Source organism: Oncorhynchus masou, chromosome 15, assembly GCF_036934945.1.
Source record: "Oncorhynchus masou masou isolate Uvic2021 chromosome 15, UVic_Omas_1.1, whole genome shotgun sequence".
NCBI classification, from domain to species: domain Eukaryota; kingdom Metazoa; phylum Chordata; class Actinopteri; order Salmoniformes; family Salmonidae; genus Oncorhynchus; species Oncorhynchus masou.
The window spans coordinates 19,282,857-19,306,231 of NC_088226.1; the positions used below are offsets into that span (position 1 = coordinate 19,282,857).

At 43.1% G+C, this 23,375-nt stretch overlaps 1 protein-coding gene across 1 annotated transcript; it reads left to right on the top strand.

The window, feature by feature from the left end:
• The first annotated feature begins 16,008 nt into the window (after positions 1-16,008).
• LOC135555019 (heat shock protein Hsp-16.1/Hsp-16.11-like) lies at positions 16,009-16,900 on the top strand. Its single transcript, XM_064987394.1, has one exon. It carries the CDS (start codon positions 16,109-16,111, stop codon positions 16,829-16,831), a length of 723 nt encoding a protein of 240 aa, XP_064843466.1. The 5' UTR covers positions 16,009-16,108; the 3' UTR covers positions 16,832-16,900.
• The last annotated feature ends 6,475 nt before the right edge of the window (positions 16,901-23,375 follow it).

Genomic DNA, 23,375 nt, shown 5'->3' on the forward strand with positions numbered 1-23,375 from the left:
ACTTATTTGTAAGCATATCATTGGAAGATTGACCATAAGAGACTACATTTTCCAGGTGTCCGCCCGGTGTCCTCCGTCGAAATTGGTGCATCATTTTCAGCTGCTGGTATTTTTCCATGGGATTCTGAGGGGAAAGCAGGCTTCCACGAACGGCATATCAATGAAGAGATATGTGAAAAAAACACCTTGAGGATTGATTCTAAACAACGTTTGCCATGTTTCGGTCGATATTATGGAGTTAATTCGGAAAAAGTTTGATGTTTTGGTGACTGAATTTTCGGATCGTTTCGGTAGCCAAATGTGATGTACAAAACGGAGCGATTTCTCCTACACAAAGATTCTTTCAGGAAAAACTGAACATTTGCTATGTAACAGAGTCTCCTCATTGAAAACATCCGAAGCTCTTCAAAGGTAAATGATTTTATTTATTTGGTTATCTGGTTTTTGTGAAATTGTTGCGTGCTAAATGCTACGCAAAATGCTAAGCTAGCTTGCAAGACTCTTACACAAATGCTTGATTTGCTATGGTTCAAAAGCATATTTTGAAAATCTGAGATGACAGTGTTGTTAAGAAAAGGCTAAGCTTGAGAGCAGGCATATTATTTTCATTTCATTTGCGATTTTCAGAAATTGTTAACGTTGCGTTATGCTAATGAGCCTGAGGCTTTATTCACGATCCCGGATCCGGGATGGGTAGTATCAAGAGGGTTAGTTGTTTTTAACACAGCATTTTTTAGAGTGTAAGTAACCCGATTGAGAATTTTCATTTAGTATGTGTCTTTGGTTAACATCTGTTTGTGATTGTCTACAACTGTTGTAATTACAGTTCTTCTTAATCAATCAGATTTAGTTCTTTTGATTAGCAATGAGGGATTAATCAAGCATTCTGGGCAGCCCGTGATGATGCCAGGATTTTAAAAAATAAGAACAAATTATTATTTACAATGACGGCCTACCAAAAGGCAAAAGGCCTCCTGCGGGGAAGGGGGCTGGGATTAAAAATTAAATTAGAATATAGAACAAAGCACACATCACGACAAGAGAGACAACACAACACTACATAAAGAGAGACCTAAGACAACAACATAGCATGGCAGCAACACATGACAACACAGCATGGTAGCAACACAACATGACAACAACATGGAAGCAACACAACATGGCAGCAGCACAACATGGTGCAGTAACATCACAAAACATGGTACAAACATTATTGGGCACAGACAACAGCACAAAGGGCAAGAAGGTAGAGACAATGACAAAGCTGCCACAACAGGATGTTATATTTTGATCAACAGTGCATCGTCTGTCCTCTAAGATTTCTCTCTCTTGCTATTTTTTTTCTTTCTGTCTCTCTCCCTCACACAACATACAAGCACGCACACTTGCATACAATACATTCACACATACATTCACACAGGCAGTACACACTATTCCACTCACTCACGCACGCGCACACACACACACACACACACACACGCACACACGCACGCACGCACGCACACACACACACACACACACACACATGGCTGTGTAGTGGTCCACACAGCAGTGCTTAACCTGGGCCAGCCCACTGTAGGCCAGGATTGATCTGAGTAGGCAAGGCCTGACAGGGAGTCTGTCAACACCACGCACAATCAATACAACGCATCGATCCTACATGCTGTGTGTGTGTGTGTGTGTGTGTGTGTGTGTGTGTGTGTGTGTGTGTGTGTGTGTGTGTGTGTGTGTGTGTGTGTGTGTGTGTGTGGCTGTGTGGCTGTGTCTGTGTCTGTGTGTGGGTGTGTGCGGGTGTGGGTGTGTGTCTGTGTCTGCCTTTGTCTCTGTCTTTGTGTGTGTGTCTCTGTTCCTGTGTGCCCTGTTTGTGTGAGTGTGTGTGTAACCCAACCTGATTCTACAGTGTGAGTTGTGTGTGTGTCTGTGTGTGTGTGTGTGTGTGGCTGTGTCTGTGTCTGTGTGTGGCTGTGTCTGTGTGTGGGTGTGTGCGGGTGTGGGTGTGTGCATCATGCATCTCTCTGCCTTTTTCTCTGTCTTTCTCCATATGTTTCCCTGTTCCTCTCTGCCCTGTCTGAGAGCTTGTACCTTTTTTAACCCAACCTGGATTCTACAGAGAGAGTTCTACAGAGAGAGTTCTACAGAGAGAGTTCCACAGAGAGAGTTCCACAGAGAGAGTTCTACAGACAAAATTCTACAGAGAGAGTTCTACAGAGAGAGTTCTACAGAGAGAGTTCCACAGAGAGAGTTCTGCAGACAAAATTCTACAGAGAGAGTTCTACAGAGAGAGTTCCACAGAGAGAGTTCCACAGAGAGAGTTCCACAGAGAGAGTTCTACAGAGAGAGTTCTACAGAGAGAGTTCCACAGAGAGAGTTCTACAGAGAGAGTTCTACAGAGAGAGTTCCACAGAGAGAGTTCCACAGAGAGAGTTCTACAGAGAGAGTTCTACAGAGAGAGTTCCACAGAGAGAGTTCTACAGAGAGAGTTCTACAGAGAGAGTTCCACAGAGAGAGATCTACAGACAAAATTCTACAGAGAGAGTTCCACAGAGAGAGATCTACAGACAAAATTCTACAGAGAGAGTTCCACAGAGAGAGTTCCACAGAGAGAGTTCTACAGAGAGAGTTCTACAGAGAGAGTTCTACAGAGAGAGTTCCACAGAGAGAGTTCCACAGGGAGAGTTCTACAGGGAGAGTTCTACAGAGAGAGTTCTACAGAGAGAGTTCTACAGACAGAGTTCCACAGAGAGAGTTCTATAGACAAAATTCCACAGATAGAGTTCTACAGAGAGAGTTCTACAGAGAGAGTTCTACAGAGAGAGTTCTACAGGCAAAATTCTACAGAGAGAGTTCTACAGAGAGTTCTACAGAGAGAGTTCCACCGAGAGAGTTCTACAGACAAAATTCCACAGAGAGAGTTCTACAGAGAGAGTTCTACAGAGAGAGTTCCACAGAGAGAGATCTATAGACAAAATTCTACAGAGAAAGTTCCACAGAGAGAGTTCTACAGAGAGAGTTCTACAGAGAGAGTTCTACAGACAAAATTCTACAGAGAGAGTTCTACAGAGAGAGTTCCACAGAGGCAACATCAACAGACAGGATTGTATGAAATGAGAAAAAATAGAGTGGGATGGTAAGAGAGAGAGAGAGAGATGTGGAGACAGAGAGAAGGAGGGATGACAAGCCTTTGAAATAGAGCCGATTCCCAGCCTTTCCATCTGGCTGTGGTAAAAAGGGAGACCCACAGTGAGATACAAACATGCAGATCGGTGAGAGGGATTTGGGGGAGGACAGGGGAGTATCAAGTCCAAAACAATGTGATTGAAAACTGAATCGGCGGATCTTTATGAACAAGGAACAATGTCCCGCATTCTTTCCCCTGGAACCATAAACAGACACCCGAGGGAAGACACAAACGAGCACAGACACACACACGTACACATACACATGCACAAACATTTGAAGACACCACCTTCCCATCTCTCATGGCTGGTAGCTTTGGACATGAAAGGGCTTGGGGGGGTGGGGGGTTCTTTTTGTTTAGTTATGCGCTGAGGGTAGGGTGGGGTGGGGGTAGTGGAGGTGAGGGGATCACAGAAAGGGGGCGGAACAAGATTTATACGCTGCTGTAGTAATACTCTGACCCCAAAGCTGTAAATCTGTCAATGGAGTCTAGCCAGCGCCACAGGATGAATAGAGGAAGAGACGGAGAGTAAGACAGAAAGAAAAGTTGGAGGGGAAAAAGAGAGAGACAGAGACAGGAGGGGGACAAAGAGAGAGAGAAGGAGGGATTGAAAGGGAGAGAGAGCAAGACAGAGATTGAGAGAGAGAGAGAGAGAGAGAGTCGTAGAATCTGCTACGCCCAGGTCTGGAGCATTTCAAAGGCGTCGGGCTCTTTCGAAGGAGATAGTTTACAGTCCAGCCACTGATCCGATACAGCTGGAACACTCCATACGGCTTGAAACAACCCCACCTCCCCCATCCACGGCCCCTAACCCCCCATAAACACTCCCTGGTCTATACCCAGGCCCCTCCCATCTTCCCCCATTCACAATCCTTACCCACCCCCACCCATTCCCGTGTATAACCAGGCCTACCTCACATTACCTCCTTATTCACTGCACCTACCCAGGCCCCACTCTCTCCTGCTCCCTCATGCCCTGCGGTAGGAGGTGGACAGTGGGGTCCAAAGTGAGCACACATACCCTCTGGGTCTCAGTATAGCCAGGCACGGCTGGTTAAGTATGTTGAGCATTTGTTTTCACTACACCACAGCCTGAAGGGCAACTCTGTTGATAATAAGGACAGTGAGAGCCAGCTCCATTTCAGTTACAGTCAGTGTAGAAAATGAATTAAAATGTGATTCATCGACCAATTTTTGTATTCTGAACATTTTGTATTGATTCATTAACTCCTAAATTACCCTGCCTCCTATTATCTAATCATTAGAAAATGAGAAAAAATATAATGGATAGGGTAATATACATTCACATTACATTTGAGTAATTTAACAGAAACTCGTATCTGTAGGAATCAAAATGTTTATGTATTCCATATAGGAGTGGATTCGGGGCCCTACTGCAGCCCGAGTGACATGACGTCAATGTCAAATAGACCATGACCCTGCTCCTAGGCCTGGCTCTGGTATGTATGAGAGGTTACTCAAGGTTGCCATGGAAACTGACAGGATGTCAGGGCAGGGTGAGACAGGAAGTGGCAAAGAGAGATAAAGAGAGCTAGAGAGGATACAGAGAGAGAGAGAGAGAGATAGAGAAATATATATATATATATATACATATCTATTTTGTGAAGTGCACCAGTTCCTCCTGCAGCAAACCACCCCCACAACATGATGCTGCCAACCCCGTGCCTCATGGTTGGGATGGTGTTCTTCGGCTTGCAAGCCCCTCCTTTTTTCTCCAAACATAACAATGGTCATTATGGCCAAACAGTTCTATTTTTATTTCATCAGACCAGAGGACATTTCTCCAAAAAGTACGATCTTTGTCCCCATGTACAGTTGCAAACCTTAGGCTGGCTTATTTTATGGAGGTATTGAAGCAGTAACTTCTTCCTTGCTGAGCGGCCTTTCAGGTTATGTCGATATAGGACTCGTTTTACTGTGGATATAGATACATTTGTACAGGTTTCTTTTAGCATCTTCACAAGGTCATTTGCTGTTGTTTTGGGATTGATTTGCACTTTTCGCACCAAAGTATGTTCATCTCTAGGAGACAGAACGCGTCTCCTTCCTGAACAGTATGACGGCTGCGTGGTCCCATGGTGTTTATACTTCTGTACTATTGTTTGTACAGATGAACGTGGTACCTTCAGGCGTTTTGGAAATTGCTCCCAAGAATGAACCAGACTTGTGGTTGTCTACAATAGTTTTTTTATGAGGTCTTGGCTGATTTTTATTCATTTTTAATTTCCCATGATGTCAAGCAAAAAAGTCACTGAGTTTGAAGGTAGACCTTGAAATACATCGACAGGTACACCTCCAATTGACTCAAATCATGTCAATTAACCTATCGGAAGATTCTAAAGCCATGACATCATTTTCTGGAATTTTCCAAGCTGTTTAAACTTCTGACCCACTGGAATTGTGATACAGTGAATTGTAAGTGAAATAATCTGTTCTGGGAAAATTACTTGTGTCATGCACAAGGTAGATGTCCTAACCGACTTGCCAAAACTATAGTTTGTTAAGAAGAAATTTGTGGAGTGGTTGAAAAACGAGTTTTATTGACTCCAACCTATAGAGAGAGAGAGAGAGAGAGAGAGAGAGAGAGAGAGAGAGAGAGAGAGAGAGAGAGAGAGAGACAGAGAGAGAGCCCTGATGGTGTGAAGATGACAGAAAGAGTAGAGTGGCTCAGAGTGTTGACACCCAGTAGCTAAGGAAACAAGTCAGTAAACTCTCACTCTTAAAGTCATAATCTGAACATCTTTAAAAAGTCTGAATGTTACATTTCTGTTTATTGTATAGCAATGCCAAGCCAGTTTAAAATAGGGAAACATTGAGAAAACACTATTTTGCCAACATTTCCGCTAGTAAGTAGACACCTTCATATCACAAGACGAATCAGGTTTTGTACTGTAAACAAACATTTCAACATTTTCTCCACGATCGTACAGAATTGACCCAACAAACTCTTAACCTGGTGTGGCCCAAATACAATGTACTCTAACTTCATGAATTTACTTCCACAGAGAGCTATTCCCAAATTCTTGCTAGTGCTAGACGTTTGCATAGCTGCTGTGTCTTCTGAGAGGACAGGGATGTACCAGTGTTCCATAAGATTCATGTAACGTTTGCAAGGGGAACTTGTGGTGAGTAGTGCTTAAGTGGTTTCAGAAAGAACGGGGAAATGAAACTCTTTTTCTGCAGAACCATATTGGCCTTTCAAGTCTCTGACACGCAAAACAACAGCAGATGAATTGAAGATATGTGCCATCGCCTACACGGGGAAAATATGCCTACATAGGGTTAAATATACCTACATAGAGTAAATATACCTACATAGGGTAAATATACCTACATAGGGTAAATATGCCTACATAGGGTAAATATACCTACACATGGCAAATATACCTACATAGGGTAAATATACCTACATAGAGTAAATATACCTACATAGGGTAAATATACCTACACATGGCAAATATACCTACATAGGGTAAATATACCTACATAGGGTAAATATGCCTACATAGGGTAAATATGTCTACATAGGTTAAATATACCTACACATGGCAAATATACCTACATAGGGTAAATATACCTACACATGGCAAATATACCTACATAGGGTAAATATGCCTACATAGGGTAAATATGCCTACATAGGGTAAATATGCCTACATAGGTTAAATATACCTACACATGGCAAATACCTACATAGGGTAAATATACCTACATAGAGTAAATATACCTACATAGGGTAAATATACCTACATAGGGTAAATATGCCTACATAGGGTAAATATACCTACACATGGCAAATATACCTACATAGGGTAAATATATCTACATAGGGTAAATATACCTACATAGAGTAAATATACCTACATAGGGTAAATATACCTACACATGGCAAATATACCTACATAGGGTAAATATGCCTACATAGGGTAAATATGTCTACATAGGTTAAATATACCTACACATGGCAAATATACCTACATAGGGTAAATATACCTACACATGGCAAATATACCTACATAGGGTAAATATGCCTACATAGGGTAAATATGCCTACATAGGGTAAATATGCCTACATAGTTTAAATATACCTACACATGGCAAATACCTACATAGGGTAAATATACCTACACATGGCAAATATACCTACATAGAGTAAATATACCTACATAGGGTAAATATACCTACATAGGGTAAATATGCCTACATAGGGTAAATATACCTACACCTGGAAAATATACCTACATAGGGCAAATATACCTACATAGGGTAAATATACCTACACATGGCAAATATACCTACACATGGCAAATATACCTACATAGGGTAAATATGCCTACATAGGGTAAATATGCCTACATAGGGTAAATATGCCTACATAGGGTAAATATGCCTACATAGGGTAAATATGCCTACATAGGTTAAATATACCTACACATGGCAAATACCTACATAGGGTAAATATACCTACACATGGCAAATATACCTACATAGAGTAAATATACCTACATAGGGTAAATATACCTACATAGGGTAAATATGCCTACATAGGGTAAATATACCTACACATGGCAAATATACCTACATAGGGTAAATATACCTACATAGAGTAAATATACCTACATAGGGTAAATATATAAATATATACCTACATAGGGTAAATATACCTACATAGGGTAAATATACCTACATACCGTAAATATACCTACACAGGGTAAATATATAAATATATACCTACATAGGGTAAATATGCCTACCTGTGAGTGTGATGAAACAAAATGCCCATCTACGCATTACAAACTTAATGACACAGACAGTTAGTTCTGAGTTGTGTCTCGTGGTTGGTAGTAGAGCTTTACCGTTGGTTTGGCATCATGCATGAACAATTTGAAACAGTAGCATTACTAAGACAGGCGCCACATTTCATCTCCCCCCTTTGCTGGATGTCTTTTCTTCTCATCTTCAAACCCAATGAATGTATTTACATAGTCCTAAATGTCAGCTGGCTGAATTTACGGAGACTTCCTGTATTTCCTCAGAAATCCTCAGATTTCCTGTAGCAGCTGCTGTCTCCAGCTCCACTAGCAACACAACAGTAATGAAATCACTCCCATTCAGTTGGCTGGCTGACTGACTGGCTGAATGACTGACTGACTGACTGGCTGACTGACTGGCTGCAGCGCTCGTCTATTACTCAATGTGTTGGATTAAGTGGATCTTGTCTGGACTGAGTGGAACAAACTGTGATGCCGATTAACACTGTATCCTGCAGCCTTATTGGTTAATAGGTGCATTCGTGTGATTGCATTACAAACCAGGATGTTGCTGGTCGATCTCCTACCTACAGTGGGGCAAAAAAGTATTTAGTCAGCCACCAATTGTGCAAGTTCTTCCACTTAAAAGGATGAGAGAGGCCTGTAATTTTCATCATAGGTACACTTCAACTATCACAGACAAAATGAAGAAAAAAATCCAGAAAATCACATTGTAGGATTTTTTATTTATTTATTTGCAAGTTATGGTGGAAAATAAGAATTTGGTCAATAACAAAAGTTTATCTCTATACTTTGTTACATACCCTTTGTTGGCAATGACAGAGGTCAAACATTTTCTGTAAGTCTTCACAAGGTTTTCACACACTGATGCTGGTATTTTGGCCCATTCCTCCATGCAGATCTCCTCTAGAGCAGCAATGTTTTGGGGCTGTTGCTGGGCAACACGGACATTCAACTACCTCCAAAGATTTTCTATGGGGTTGAGATCTGGAGACCGGTTAGACCACTCCGGGACCTTGAACTGCTTCTTACGAAGCCACTCCTTCGTTGCCCGGGCGGTGTGTTTGGGATCATTGTCATGCTGAAAGACCCAGCCACGTTTCATCTTCAATGCCCTTGCTGATAGAAGGAGGTTTTCACTCAAAATCTCACGATACATGGCCACATTCATTCTTTCCTTTACACGGATCAGTCGTCCTGGTCCCTTTGCAGAAAAACAGCCCCAAAGCATGATGTTTCCACGCCCATGCTTCACAGTAGGCATGGTGTTCTTTGGATGCAACTCAGCATTCTTTGTCCTCCAAACACGATGAGTTGAGTTTTTACCAAAAGGTTATATTTTGGTTTCATCTGACCATATGACATTCACCCAATCTTCTTCTGGATCATCCAAATGCTCTCTAGCAAACTTCAGACGGGCCTGAACATGTACTGGCTTAAGCAGGGGGACACGTCTGGCACTGCAGGATTTGAGTCCCTGGCGGCGTAGTGTGTTACTGATGGTAGGCTTTGTTACTTTGGTCCCAGCTCTCTGCAGGTCATTCACTAGGTCCCCCCGTGTGGTTCTGGGATTTTTGCTCACCGTTCTTGTGATCATTTTGACCCCACCGGGTGAGATCTTGCGTGGAGCCCCAGATCGAGGGAGATTATGAGTGGTCTTGTATGTCTTCCATTTCCTAATAATTGCTCCGACAGTTGATTTCTTCAAACCAAGCTGCTTACCTATTGCATATTCAGTCTTCCCAGCCTGGTGCAGGTCTACAATTTTGTTTCTGGTGTACTTTGACAGTTCTTTGGTCTTGGCCATACTGGAGTTTGGAGTGTGACAGTTTGAGGTTGTGGACAGGTGTCTTTTATACTGATAACAAGTTCAAACAGGTGCCATTAATACAGGTGATGAGTGGAGGACAGAGGAGCCTCTTAAAGAAGAAGTTACAGGTCTGTGAGAGCCAGAAATCTTGCTTTTTTGTAGGTGACCAAATACAAATACTCTCTCATCTTTTTAAGTGGGAGAACTTGCACAATTGGTGGCTGACGAAATACATTTTTGCCCCACTGTATATTACCAAACAGTCAGTCACAATCATTTTATTATGAATTTCATAAAACAAAGCTATACCATAATTGCAAGCGGTAACAAGGTCAAGAAAAGCAATTCATTATTTACTTGTTATTTACAGTAAATGATGCCTTCCGTCTATATGACAGAATGCTTTTCCTAGGACACTATACTGGAATTTTGCAAAGGCATGAGTAGCACACTTATACCTGCCCCCACTCCCTCAGGCCACACTACACACACACACACACACACACACACACACACACACACACACACACACACACACACACACACACACACACACACACACACACACACACACACACACACACACACACACACACACACACACACACACACACACACAACCACCCACACCCACACACCCACACACCCACACACAGGGACACACATTCACTAAGGCACATCTGTACATGTTCTTGTAGATACAGGTCCATTAGTTGAGTGGTGCCTGTCCAGCACCCTAACAATATGTGTGATGGCTGGCAACGCCCCCCCCCCCTTTCCCTTCAATTGGCAACAGCTGCTGTCTACTACAGATGGTACAAGTCATCCGTCTATGAGAAAATATTAGGGGCATTAACAACACCCCCTGTAGACACACATAAACACACACACACAGAGATACTGAGGCCTCCACTATATGTCTGTAGTAGAGGGAGGGTTAATGACTCTACCTCTGCCCTGCCAGGGAAGGGCCTGCCTGGGAGGGAAGCTGGCCAGCGTTGGTCTGCGGCGTGTGGATGTGACCTCTCTTTCTCTCTTCCTGTGTCTGTGTCACTGATGAGAGAGCAGGGGCAAAGCCCAGAGAGTCATAGGAAGGTTTGGTGTGTGTGTGTGTGTGTGTGTGTGTGTGTGTGTGTGTGTGTGTGTGTGTGTGTGTGTGTGTGTGTGTGTGTGTGTGTGTGTGTGTGTGTGTGTGTGTGTGTGTGTGTGTGTGTTCGCTCGTTCCTGCACATATGCGTGTGACATAGCGGGAGAGCGATAGAGTGCATCTCTCATTTCTAATCACGGAAATGAGAGATGCCGAAATTAAATCTTTCCCTGTATCTTCTGTATGACCTATGGTATACACAGAGATCATAGGTCCAGACTGGAATAGCAGATTACAGTTTTTTTAAACAATTACTAGGACCCATTTCTCAATACTTAGGCCACTTTTTCAAAACTCTTCACACAGTTCTCCTAACCAACTCTCAGCTTGGCACAGCAGTTTATTTCACATCCAAAATGCATTAAAACTATCAAAAGACTTCATCCATATCTCAAATCAACTCATTCTTCCACAACACGAGCAAAGGTTGTCACCCAACAAGCACACTTTGTCACTCATAAAACAATGACCTAAAAAACGCCAACAACGGGTAGCATGACACAATGTTTTCTTCAGCAACATTTCTTTACAAAAGCAAGAATGACACCTCTCTACTGTTTAGAATTCACTGCAATATATGTTACAGGGATGAATTAGAGAGATACAATATGCTTCAATATGTTTTATGTCATTTTTTTGGCTTTGAGTAATTCCAAAACACAAGATTGTGTATATACACCAACTACCTATACAGATACCGTAGCAATGCTAGTCAATCCTATCTTCTGCATTTGGCCACAGGTTTTTATCCACATCACATCTTATGTTGTCTTGGGCAATGTCAGCCACTTCTCTATCTCTGGCTGGGTCCATGTTTACATTACATTACAGCATTATTCCTAAGATGTCCCCTTTTGTATAGATGGTAAAGAAATTGAAAGACTAACTCCTGGGTAGGTGTTCAGCTACAATGGGAATCAGCTGTGGTTGGTCTAATTGTTTTTGATAGTATTTCCCTTTTTAGATTTGGAATATATTTCAATAGGGTATGCCTGTAGAAATGTAGAAAATTGCTGTCTTATTCAAGCTTGTGTTATGTTAGGTTTTGAACTTAAGTTGAACAGTTTTGAAAAGAGCATGCAAACATGTGCAAATTAACCTGTCGGTACATAGAGTTTTGGTGGTGGTTGTGTCTGAGTGAGAAAAGAATTCATGAAATATGAAAGATGTAGTCATTGATTGAATGCATTTTGTGCCAAAGCAAGGAAAAAGTATTCACAGTTTAGTCCACATAGACTGCTGTTGTGCTCACTGTGTGAAGAGTTCTGATGTTACATAGGTACTGAGAAATTGGTCCAAGCAATTGTAAAAAAAAACAACAACTGTAAGTTGGAGTCAGAAGAAGTTGAACCGTGTACCCCAGTGGGTCAGGTCAGGTGTGGTTGAGACAGACGAGACAAGGCGAGGCTGAGAGTAGGTTGCCACAGAGTTGCGGTAGCAGCCTTCTCCTATCAACTCACTTCCTCTCGCTGCCAAGCTTCTCACGTCATGGCGGTTGATCACTTTCAGTATCTGTGACACAGGCTGCCTGTCTGTGTCTCACACACTCCTATGTGTCCTCTGTGTCCTCCGATTCCTCTGTGTCCTCTGTGTCCTCCGATTCCTCTGTGTCCTCTGTGCATGATAGATTTTCTTATTTCGCTGTATCATTTCTCCTCGTGTTTCTCTTTTCTGTGTTTGTTCTCCTCCTCTTTTTCCTGTTAAGTTATCTTGTCTGTACACAATGCGTATACACTCTCCAAACAGCATATCAATCTAATCCAACACTGCAAGCCTATAGGAGTCCAATAAAACATCCATACATCATTTGGACTTCTGCTTATGTTAAGACATTCTTAAGACCAGGCAAGAGATAAACTGCATTAAGGGCCAGTTGATTTTTGGGGGGGTTCTCTCTCTCTCTCTCTCTCTCTCTCTCTCTCTCTCTCTCTCTCTCTCTCTCTCTCTCTCTCTCTCTCTCATGGCTTTCTGGGAGAGAGAGCTGTCAGATTAATAGATGTCCTTTCCCCCCTCTGTGATGCGAGAGGCCCAGAAAGCCCCTCCCTGCTGGGGACTCACTGCTGCTAAAAGCACCGTTTTTGTGTTTCGAAGGGGAAAGTGGTTGGGAGGAGGGTGTGTGTTGAAGAGGGAGGGGGGGGGGGCTTGTTTGAGTGTGTTTGTGGGGGGGTTACTTGCGTGCGTGTGCGTGTGTTTGTGTGCGAGTGTGGCATGCAACACATTCCATTGTCCTGTTCCCCTCTGTGTCTTGGATTGTTTTCATTAGTCCTAACAATCATGTAGTAGGAACGCTAAATACATACAGTATACACCTCATGACTTTGCTCTCCATGCCAGTGAACCTGTGGCGACGTATCTGGTGTATCGGAGAGTCTACAAACTTAACCAACAGTGCCACCCACCAGCCAATAAGTATCCTGCAGCTGCAAGGAAGTTGCTTTCATTTAGTAAAATGGCTCAGGGCTGACCTCTAGTGTTCTTATTGAAGTCATACAGATGCTCTCAAATCAAAAGACGCACTTTCATCTCTATTTGGTCATGTGGTTCCACATACTCTGAGTGTACAAAACATTTGGAACACCTTCCTAATATTGAGCTGCAACCCCCCCTTTCCCTTTTTGCCACCAGAACAGCCTCAATAAGTCAGGGCAACTCTACAGGTTGTCGAAGGCGTTCCACAATGATGCTGGCCCATGCTGACTCCAATGCTTAACACAGTTGAGTCAAGTTGGCTGTATGTCCTTTGGGTGGTGGATCATTCTTGATACAAGTGGGAAACTGTTGAAAAAAAACAGCAACTTTGCAGTTATTGACACACTCGAACTTGTGCACTTGGCATCTACTTCCATACCCCATTCAAAGGCACTTAAATATTCTGTCTTGCCCATTCACCCTCTGAATGGCACACATACGCAATCCATTTTTCAATTGTCTCATAACTTTAAGGGAACATAGCTTTCACCTGGATTCACCTGGTCATTCTATGTCCTAATGCTTTGTACACTCAGTGTATATTTCAAGCCCCAGCTCTGAGGCTTTGTCATCACCTAGTGGATAAAGATAGCACAGATAATGTGGGGCATTGGTATGCGGGTATTTACTGCCTACCAAAAAGCACCAGGTGTCTTTTTATGGCCTAGCGCAACGGCACCTTATCAACTTATCACCAAGACCTTGTTTGGCCGAATCAGGAAGTGCTGGGCTGAGACAAAAGCCTGCACACACATTGGCCCTTCAGAACCAGCAGTTAATAACACTGTGTTGAGCAGCACTTCTATATTCAATAACTACAGTAAAACCAAGGCAGTCTCCTTGAAGAAATCACTTAAGTAATATTGCTGAATTGGGGAATGATGCAATTTGACCGATTTTAACTACCATCATTGATCCACCAGCATCCAATCAGCATCCAATCAATATCCCGGGCAGCATTTGTGGGTCTTCAACTTACAGTATAAATGCTAGAAGTGTAAGGGGTTGTAATATGACTCTTCCTGAGTTCCTCAGCTATAAATACTCTCTCCTATCCTCTCCTCTCCTCGCTATAACTATGACTGAGTGTCTCTAGGCCCCATCAATCTCCCGACTCCATCGCAGGGAGGATTGTGGGTGACACGCTGACATATGGCCCAGCTCCCAGCAGGCACTGGGAGACACCTGCCACATGCCGCTAAAGAATGGAGCAGACTCAGTTCTTTATGGCTTCTGTCTGTGGGTGATCAATACGCGCACGTACACGTGCACACACACACACACACACACACACACACACACACACACACACACACACACACACACACACACACACACACACACACACACACACACACACACACACACACACATGCGGGTGGAAGCACAGACACACACACGGGTGGAAGCACAGAGACACACATGGGTGGAAGCACAGAGACACACACGGGTGGCCATGAGGGCACACACGCACATACACACAAATCCGCCACACACAATGTCTAAGGGTGTGAAGTTGCACTGAGGGGTTGAGGTGAATTTGTATGAAGCTGTTCGACTTTGTATAGAATCACTATATGTGATCCTTAAATATCTCCAATTGGAGCGAATTACTGTGTTTTTTTGTGACTGTGAATGGTAGCAACATTCGAGTGTACAAATAAATAATTCTAGGTTTTAGAGTGTAGCCTGTTTCTGACTGTGAATGGTAATAACATTTGCTGAGGGTGATATTCTTAGAATGGCAGGTCCCAAAGCGTCTGAAGGCTGAAAAGTACATGCTGTAAATTTAAATTCAAAAAAGCAGCGCTCATCAATGTATTTTTTTACGCCCCTGTCATGTTGCTATACTCATGGTGTCAGCATTTACACTACCAGGAAGTTGTCTAAAATAGACCTCACTCAGTCTGCGCTAATGTACCAACGATATTCAAACGGACTAACTTCCTCAGACTTCTGTTAGTCAGCGATGCATCACGCATGTCTCTTCTCTGCTTACAGACATACCTGGCACATGGTGCATTAGCTCATTGAACCCATCCTGAACTGTGAGGATAGCCCCCTATAGTACATGGTCACAACACTTGGCTCCTTAAAGGAGAGTTGTGGGTTCACGTCAGCTAACCCCGGGGTTGTCCGGCCATCTGTAGCCTTCACTTCCAGTATGTCGCCACAACCTATCCAGCACCTCCAAATAGACAGGGGTGGGGCTCCACAAACACATGTATGACACACCAGGGACAATATCAGCCCGTTGATCTCATCCAACAGCCGTGACTCAGGATAGAGGGTGGAGACTGGTAAGGCGACCCTCAGCTGTGGCACGACCAACCCGACGGCTGTGACTAATGGACCAATGACAAAACACAGAGGGGGAAATAGAAGCGCCTGCCTGTAAAAACACGTAAACAGGACATGGCCATAAGCTCAGTTTAGCCCACCGACTCGTCGCAGGGAATTCTTGCCCCATACCACTTACTGCCCCCTTCCCCCGTCCTCCTTTACTGAGCTCATGGGTTGTAAATAGGGCAACAAGGGGGAGGGCCATAGGAAGAGAGGGAGTATATAAGCCTGAGAGGTGCTGCCACAAGTTCAGAAACACTCACTGGGAGTAGCTTGCCGACCAAGAGATCCTCGCAGCAAGAGATCCAAGGAACTCACACTCTTCTTCTTCGAAGCAGACCGGAAAGGAAAACGGAAAAAATAACAACATGACTCAGTCCGCCGCCCCAGCAATCGAGAGCATCTTTGGAAACGACCCTTTCTTCAGTCAGGAGAGGATGGTCTTCCCCCCCATGCGCCACCAGGCCCTATCCGGGATCCAAGAGGACTTCTTCCAGAGGAGGTCCAACCTGGCCAGTGATCTCCTCAAAGAGCTCCGCGATGGGCTCCCCAGTATGTACCAGCTGCACGAGAGGGCCCACCTCCGAATGGGCTCCCCATTCCTGGAGAGGAGGAGCACAGGAGTTCCAGCAGGAGCTCTGAGCCAGGGCCTCAGCACGGAGGTGGCTGGGACAGGCCGGAGCCATAGCCCCCTGGCCCTGAGCCTAAACGCCCAGGGCTTCAACCCAGAAGACATCACAGTCAAGCTGGACGGACGGAGGCTAGCCGTGGTGGCCATGAAACAGGCCAAAGCAGAAGAGGCTAAATCCACCTCCTCTGCCATCTCTTCCTGCTCCTTTTCCTCCTCCTCGTCCCAACAGAAAGGCTTTGTTCAGAAAATTGACCTGCCTGCTCACCTAGACCTGACAGCCTTGACCTGCTCTCTGGGAGAAGATGGACAGCTGAGAATCGAAGCCCCCACAGCCGCCCCCCAGCTGGAAGCCCCTACAGCAGAGCAGGAGGTCCCCCTCCGTTTCAGAACCTCCCTGGACGTACCCATAGCCAAGGGCAACACGGACGAGTCCATAACAGTGAAGACCTCAAAACCTTGAATTATATTTTATGAATCATTTAATTGTATTATCAATCCAGTGGATTACATTGTGGGGAATTGTTTATAATATGCCTATTTGAATATATTTGATTTAATAAAGACAATCTGATATTGGAATGATGGTTGCTAGAATTGTGGTGTGTGTGGGTTTAAAACAGTTTTAAAATAGATAACTAGAAATAAGTGGTGGATCCTGTCATTACTGGCATACTATACATTTCAAACAGTCATGTGAACTAAATACTTTTACAGTCCGAAAACACATGTATTCTTGCACTCTGCAACTCAAAACATACAATACCGTTCAAAGGTTTGGGGCCACTTAGAAATGTCCTTGTTTTTGAAAGAAAACCACATTTTTTTGTCCATTAAAATAACATAAAATTGATCAGAAATACAGCGTAGACATTGTTAATGTTGTAAATGAATATTGTAGATGGAAACGGCAGAATATCTACATAGGCGTACAGAGGCCCATTATCAACAACCATCACTCCTGTGTTCCAATGGCACGTTGTGTTAGCTAATCCCAAGTTTTCCATTTTAAAAGGCTGATTGATCATTAGAAATCTGCCGTTTTGAACGGTAGTGTATTTCTCTCACTGACATCAGGATTTGGAGACAGAAAAGATGACAAAGACATTGTTGCATGTCACATTGGTTGCATTGTGTGTTCTCTTCATCTGTATTGAAATCAGGGGCGTAGGCATGGGTGGGCTTGGTGGACACAGGCCCACCCACCGGGGAACCAGGCTCACCCAATCAGATTGAGCAAAAACAAACAAAAAATATTTTGCAGTATGATGCGCTCACCAACCTGAAGCTTGACCAAATGCTTAAAATACAAACAAGCATTGTAATTATAATTGAAGCACTCCAAACAAAGGAAGTGATGATGTTGCACTTGCTACTCTACCTACTAAAAACAAATGGTTCTATATAGTGCCAAATAAGGGTTATTTGGCTTGTAACCATAGCGGATTCCTTTTTGTTCCTGTTCCGAACCTTTCTTTGAAAGTGCTACTGTATAAAGAACCACACGCATAAGGCTCTAAATGGTACCTGTATGGTGCTATAATGTACCCTTTCCTAAGGTTCTAAAAATAACCATTAATACAAGGTTCTATATAGCACCAATAAAGTGTTCCGCTATGGCTACAACCCTTTTTGAGGCTATATAGAACCCTTTTTATGGTTCTTTATAGAACCTTTATGGAGAAAGGTTCTATAAAGAACCTCCCTCAATCTCAAAGGTTCTTTGTAGATTATTTTGAAGAAGCATACAGGGTTTGTTATTCGGGTCAGCGATATGATCTTGTTAAAATTCCTTACTGTTGTGTTAATTGACCAGTTGAATCCCTGAGACAACTGAGAACCACTGATTTAATCAACTGTTCCCACACAAGGCCGTGTGAGTCTTTCACAAAACACCTGTCACTGGCCATAGTCATATATAACACATATATAACACATATATAACACAACAGACTAGATCAACTAGAATGGAACTCTCACTTGCACAAAAAGAGCTGTTAGCAAACAACGCCCCAAATTATTTCAATAAGACGCCACCCCGACATTTGAATTATTACTAAAAAAAAGCAAAGAACCCTTTTGTGAACTGCAAAGAACCATTTGAAGTTCTTTGAGAACCAAAGGGTTCTTTGAGTCATTCTGGTTCCACATAGAATCATCACCATTCCAAAAGAACCCTCGAGGAACCCTCCATTTTTTACTGTGTATCCTAAACAAACGCTACCTCTTCAATGTCAGATGATGGCGCCAGTACCCTATAACAACAAATGTTCCATTACAGCTGCTGTCCCCGTAATTCAATCAATCATACTCTTCCAAACACTCTATTATTCTGTTGAAGCAATGGCTTGCTTCCTATTTTCTGTTGAGTAAATGATTTGCAACATTTGATTTGATTGTATCAGTTCTTATAGGCCCTGCGTACTGTCCACTGGTAAAGACCATACAAGTCTATGTAGATCAATGTTAACCTCTTGTCATGGTAAAAAAAACAAAGGGCGCACTGAGCAGAAACACAAGCTGTAGTTTGATCTATGCAGTGTAAGAGACCTCTTCCTCCTCGTTAGTTTCATGTGACTTTCATGTAAGAAATCTTTTATTTCTTACATTTTTATTGAACCTTTATTTATCCAGGTTAGTTTCGTTGAGGTAGAATGTATTTTTCAAGTGAGACCTGGTCCAAATCTGGGTAATCTAGCTATAGCTATATTTGCGTATGCCACAATGAATTTGCATACACTACAATTCAATTATCTCTTGGCGAACACCACAACTCACTCTTTGCTTATGCCACAATTCACAAGACACACTGAACCTCCTGGCTCAGAGTTATATCAGCCTGGTTATTACTGGTTGTGTAATGTGAACTACAAGAGAGCTGGGAGTCGAGTCGGGAAAGTCACAGCGAGTTAAAGTCAAGCACTAATCACGGACACGTCCTACACAGCCACCGAAACACATTTTCTCTCAACTAAAACTCACAGGCTACTTTTCAATCACCTCGAGAAGCCCTTCTAGAATCCCTTTAAGGCTGATGACGAAGAAACTCCCAGAGACAAAGGGGGTCAGAGAGGGTGAGACGCCAAACTGAAAGCAGCATCTTTAGTCTCTACACTTGGGGGGAAACTCGACACCAGGGAAAGGAGAAGAAGAAAGAGCTTTAAATGCTACCATTACACACAACTCCCTAAAGGGGCCTAAATTAGTATCTGTAAAGGTTCCTCTGACATTTGCTACCTGGGAGACACTATTTGTTGTCGCGCCATAATGGGGACAAAACACAGCAGTTAATATTTGATGAGTACTGCCTTGGGCGACAGGATAGACTCTAGGAAGAGAAGAAGAAAGGAAACCACTTAAATCTTTACCTTTATTTAAATGTCACCGAAATCAAATATTTATATTATGAGAGTTAGCTGACCCTTTCCAATCTGTTATGGCTCCAATCCAATTTAGAACAGGCAAATTGTTACAGGTGAAAGAGGTGGTATGTTCAGAGAAACATACACAAGTCAAGTTGCACTATTCAGTTAATAACAGGGATCTGTTTTTCTGTTTTTCACAAATTAATAGCGTTCATTGATTTTCAATGTGTTTTCTCTGCCTTGCTTCTACCAAAAGATCATCTCATATTAGATAGAACAATTTCACAATGTTTTCGGGACACAAGTAAAGGGTTGGCTGTCAATCCAAGTGGATAATCATCACTTGGAGGGAGGAACCAGAAATCTCAGGGATCCTGTTTCTCCACCTGAAAATATTGCTCATTGTACGACAACCTAAACCTTACGACACAGTCCACAGCCTGCCTGGCAGCTTGTATCATCTGGAAGAATATGTGGACAGCTTCAGGTGTTGCTCTAAACTAGTGTCTGACTGGTATCGATGTTCAGCCCTGATGAGGTACAGAGAGAGCTGCTGCCAAATCATCACAATCTGAGACATCCCTTTTATAGGGGTAGGACATTTAAAAGGGGATACTTTCTGTTGACATCTCTCTGCATCATCAGTATCTTCCAGAATTGAATTGGATTCTAACATTTAGAGGGTTCTGCTCTATCATTTGTCGTGATCTTCCAGAAATCCTCTCATCTCCCCCAGGTGGGGTACCTCATTTAGAGAGCGCGATGGGAAAACATTATTGCCCTCATCAGCTATTACCTCTGTAATATTAGATCATGTTGCTATTGGGCGTTTATGAGCCGGTGGTATGACAAGGTCTGGAGTGCAGGTCCCCCGGAGTTCCTGGATGTCATAGAGACGACAGCATGAAATGTGGTCCGCTGCATCAAAACCAATGAGCTTCGCCATGGCGACGAATATTAACTGGTAATAAAGATGGATTCCAGTGGCGTCTCGGAATGGCCAGGGCCGAGGCAGGGGGTCGAAGGCTGATTTGATTTGTCAGGCCATCTAGCCGATACAGGGGCGAGAGCAAGCAAGCGTTTAGCCGGGTCGCCAGTCCCTTACCTGGAGCTCACGGCACATTAGTGATGTTGGGAATAGCTCAGCCGCAGGTTGTAGACACTGTGGCGTACTAAACTGAGCAGACAGATATGCGTGTGTTCCCGTGGGATTATGAGGCTGAAGCATGTGACTCACGGGTTTAAAAAGATTTCCGCTTTGACAAATCTTGAAATACACATGGGGCCGGTGGCTATTAGTGGTATGGAAGATAATAAATAACTATAAGCAGGTACTCTCACACAAATCATAAAAAGGACAAACTAAGGAGGCAGATATTTAAAAAAAATATATATACACAGTGTATATACAGTTGAAGTCGGAAGTTTACATACACTTAGGATGGAGTCATTAAAACTCGTTTTTCAACCACTCCACAAATTTCTTCTTAACAAACTATAGTTTTGGCAAGTCGGTTAGGACATCTACTTTGTGCATGACACAAGTAATTTTTCCAACAATTGTTTACAGACAGATTATTTCACTTATCATTCACTGTATCACAATTCCAGTGGGTCAGAAGTTAATATACACTAAGTTGACTGCGCCTTTAAACAGCATGGAAAATTCCAGAAAATGATTTCATGGCTTTAGAAGCTTCTGATTGGCTAATTTACATAATTTTAGTCCATGGGAGGTGTACCTGTGGATGTATTTCAAGGCCTACCTTCAAACTCAGTGCCTCTTTACTTGACATCATGGTAAAATCAAAAGAAATCAGCCAAGACCTCAAAAACAATTGTAGACCTCCACAAGTCTGGTTCATCCTTGGGAGCCATTTCCAAACGCCTGAAGGTACCACTTTCATCTGTACAAACAATAGTACGCAAGATTCAACACCATGTGTATTGACTTCCTCCGAAGTCGGCACCTCTCCTTGTTCAGGCGGAGTTTAGTGGTCGACGTCACCGGATTTCTAGCCATCGCTGCTCCATTTTTCATTTAACAATTTGTTTTGTCTTGTTCCCTGCACACGTGGTTTTCATTCCCCAATCACACTACATATATTTATTCCTCTGTTCCCCCTCATGTCTTTGTGTTAGATTGTTTTGTGTTACGTGTCTATGTTGACGCACTTTACTGGTAGGCGTTTATTCTGTGTTTAATTTCACGAGGTATGTTATTGTGTTTATACAATATTGTTGTGACTGCGTATTTGCACTTTTGCATTGGCTGGAGGTTTCGACGCAGTGGCGTCCGTCTGTTATTTTCTCCTGCCTAAATAAAGTGTGCGCCTGTTCACAACTCTCTGCTCTCCTGCACCTGACTCCGCTCCCAATACGCACGCCATTTACAGAATCTCACACCAACCATGGAGTCAGCAGGAGCAGGTACCCCGGTCAAAGGAGTCAAGGAACGCGTCCAGGAACACTCGGCAATGCTGCATCATCTCGGTGCCATGATTGATCGCGTTGTCCAGACCATGGACTGGGGTCATTGTTCATTTGGAAGACCCATTTGCCACCAAGCTTTAACTTCCTGACGGATGTCTTAAGATGTTGCTTCAATGTATCCAGATAATTTTCCTACCTCATGAAGCCATCTATTTTGTGAAGTGCACCAGTCTCTCGTGCAGCAAACCACCCCCACAACATGATGCTGCCACACCCGTGCTTCACGGTTGGGATGGTGTTCTTTGGCTTGCAAGCCTCCCCCTTTTTCCTCCAAACATGATGATGGTCATTATGGCCAAATTATGGTCATTATGGAGTTCTAATTTTCTTTCATCAGACCAGAGGACATTTCTCCAAAAAGTACGATCTTTGTCCCCATGTGCAGTTGCAACCCTTAGTCTGGCTTTTTTATGGCAGTTTTGGAGCAGTGGCTTCTTCCTTGCTGAGCGGCCTTTCAGGTTATGTCGATATAGGACTCGTTTTACTGTGGATATACAGTCGTGGCCAAAAGTTGAGAATGACACAAAAATTAATTTTCACAAAGTCTGCTGCCTCAGTGTCGTTAGATATTTTTGTCAGATGTTACTATGGAATACTGAAGTATAATTACAAGCATTGCATAAGTGTCAAAGGCTTTTATTGACAATTACTTGAAGTTAATGCAAAGAGTCAAAATTTGCAGTGTTGACCCTTCTTTTTCAATACCTCTACAATCCGCCCTGGCATGCTGTCAATTAACTTCTGGGCCACATCCTGACTGACGGAAGCTCATTCTTGCATAATCAATGCTTGGAGTTTGTCAGAATTTGTGGGGTTTTGTTTGTCCACCCTCCTCTTGAGGTTTGACCACAAGTTCTCAATGGGATAAAGGTCTGGGGAGTTACTTAGCCATGGACCCAAAATATCAATGTTTTGCTCCCTGAACCACATGACTTTTGCCTTATAGCAAGGTGCTCCATCATGCTGGAAAAGGCATTGTTCGTCACCAAACTGTTCCTGGATGGTTGGGAGAAGTTGCTCTCGGAGGATGTGTTGGTACCATTCTTTATTCATGGCTGTGTTCTTACACAAAATTGTGAGTGAGCCCACTCCCTTGGCTGAGAAGCAACCCCACACATTAATGGTCTCCGGATGCTTTACTGTTGGCAT

What these genes read in the sequence shown, in the direction of transcription:
- LOC135555019 (XM_064987394.1), top strand. Translation starts at nt 16,109, where the DNA reads ATGACTCAGTCCGCCGCCCCAGCAATCGAGAGCATCTTTGGAAACGAC.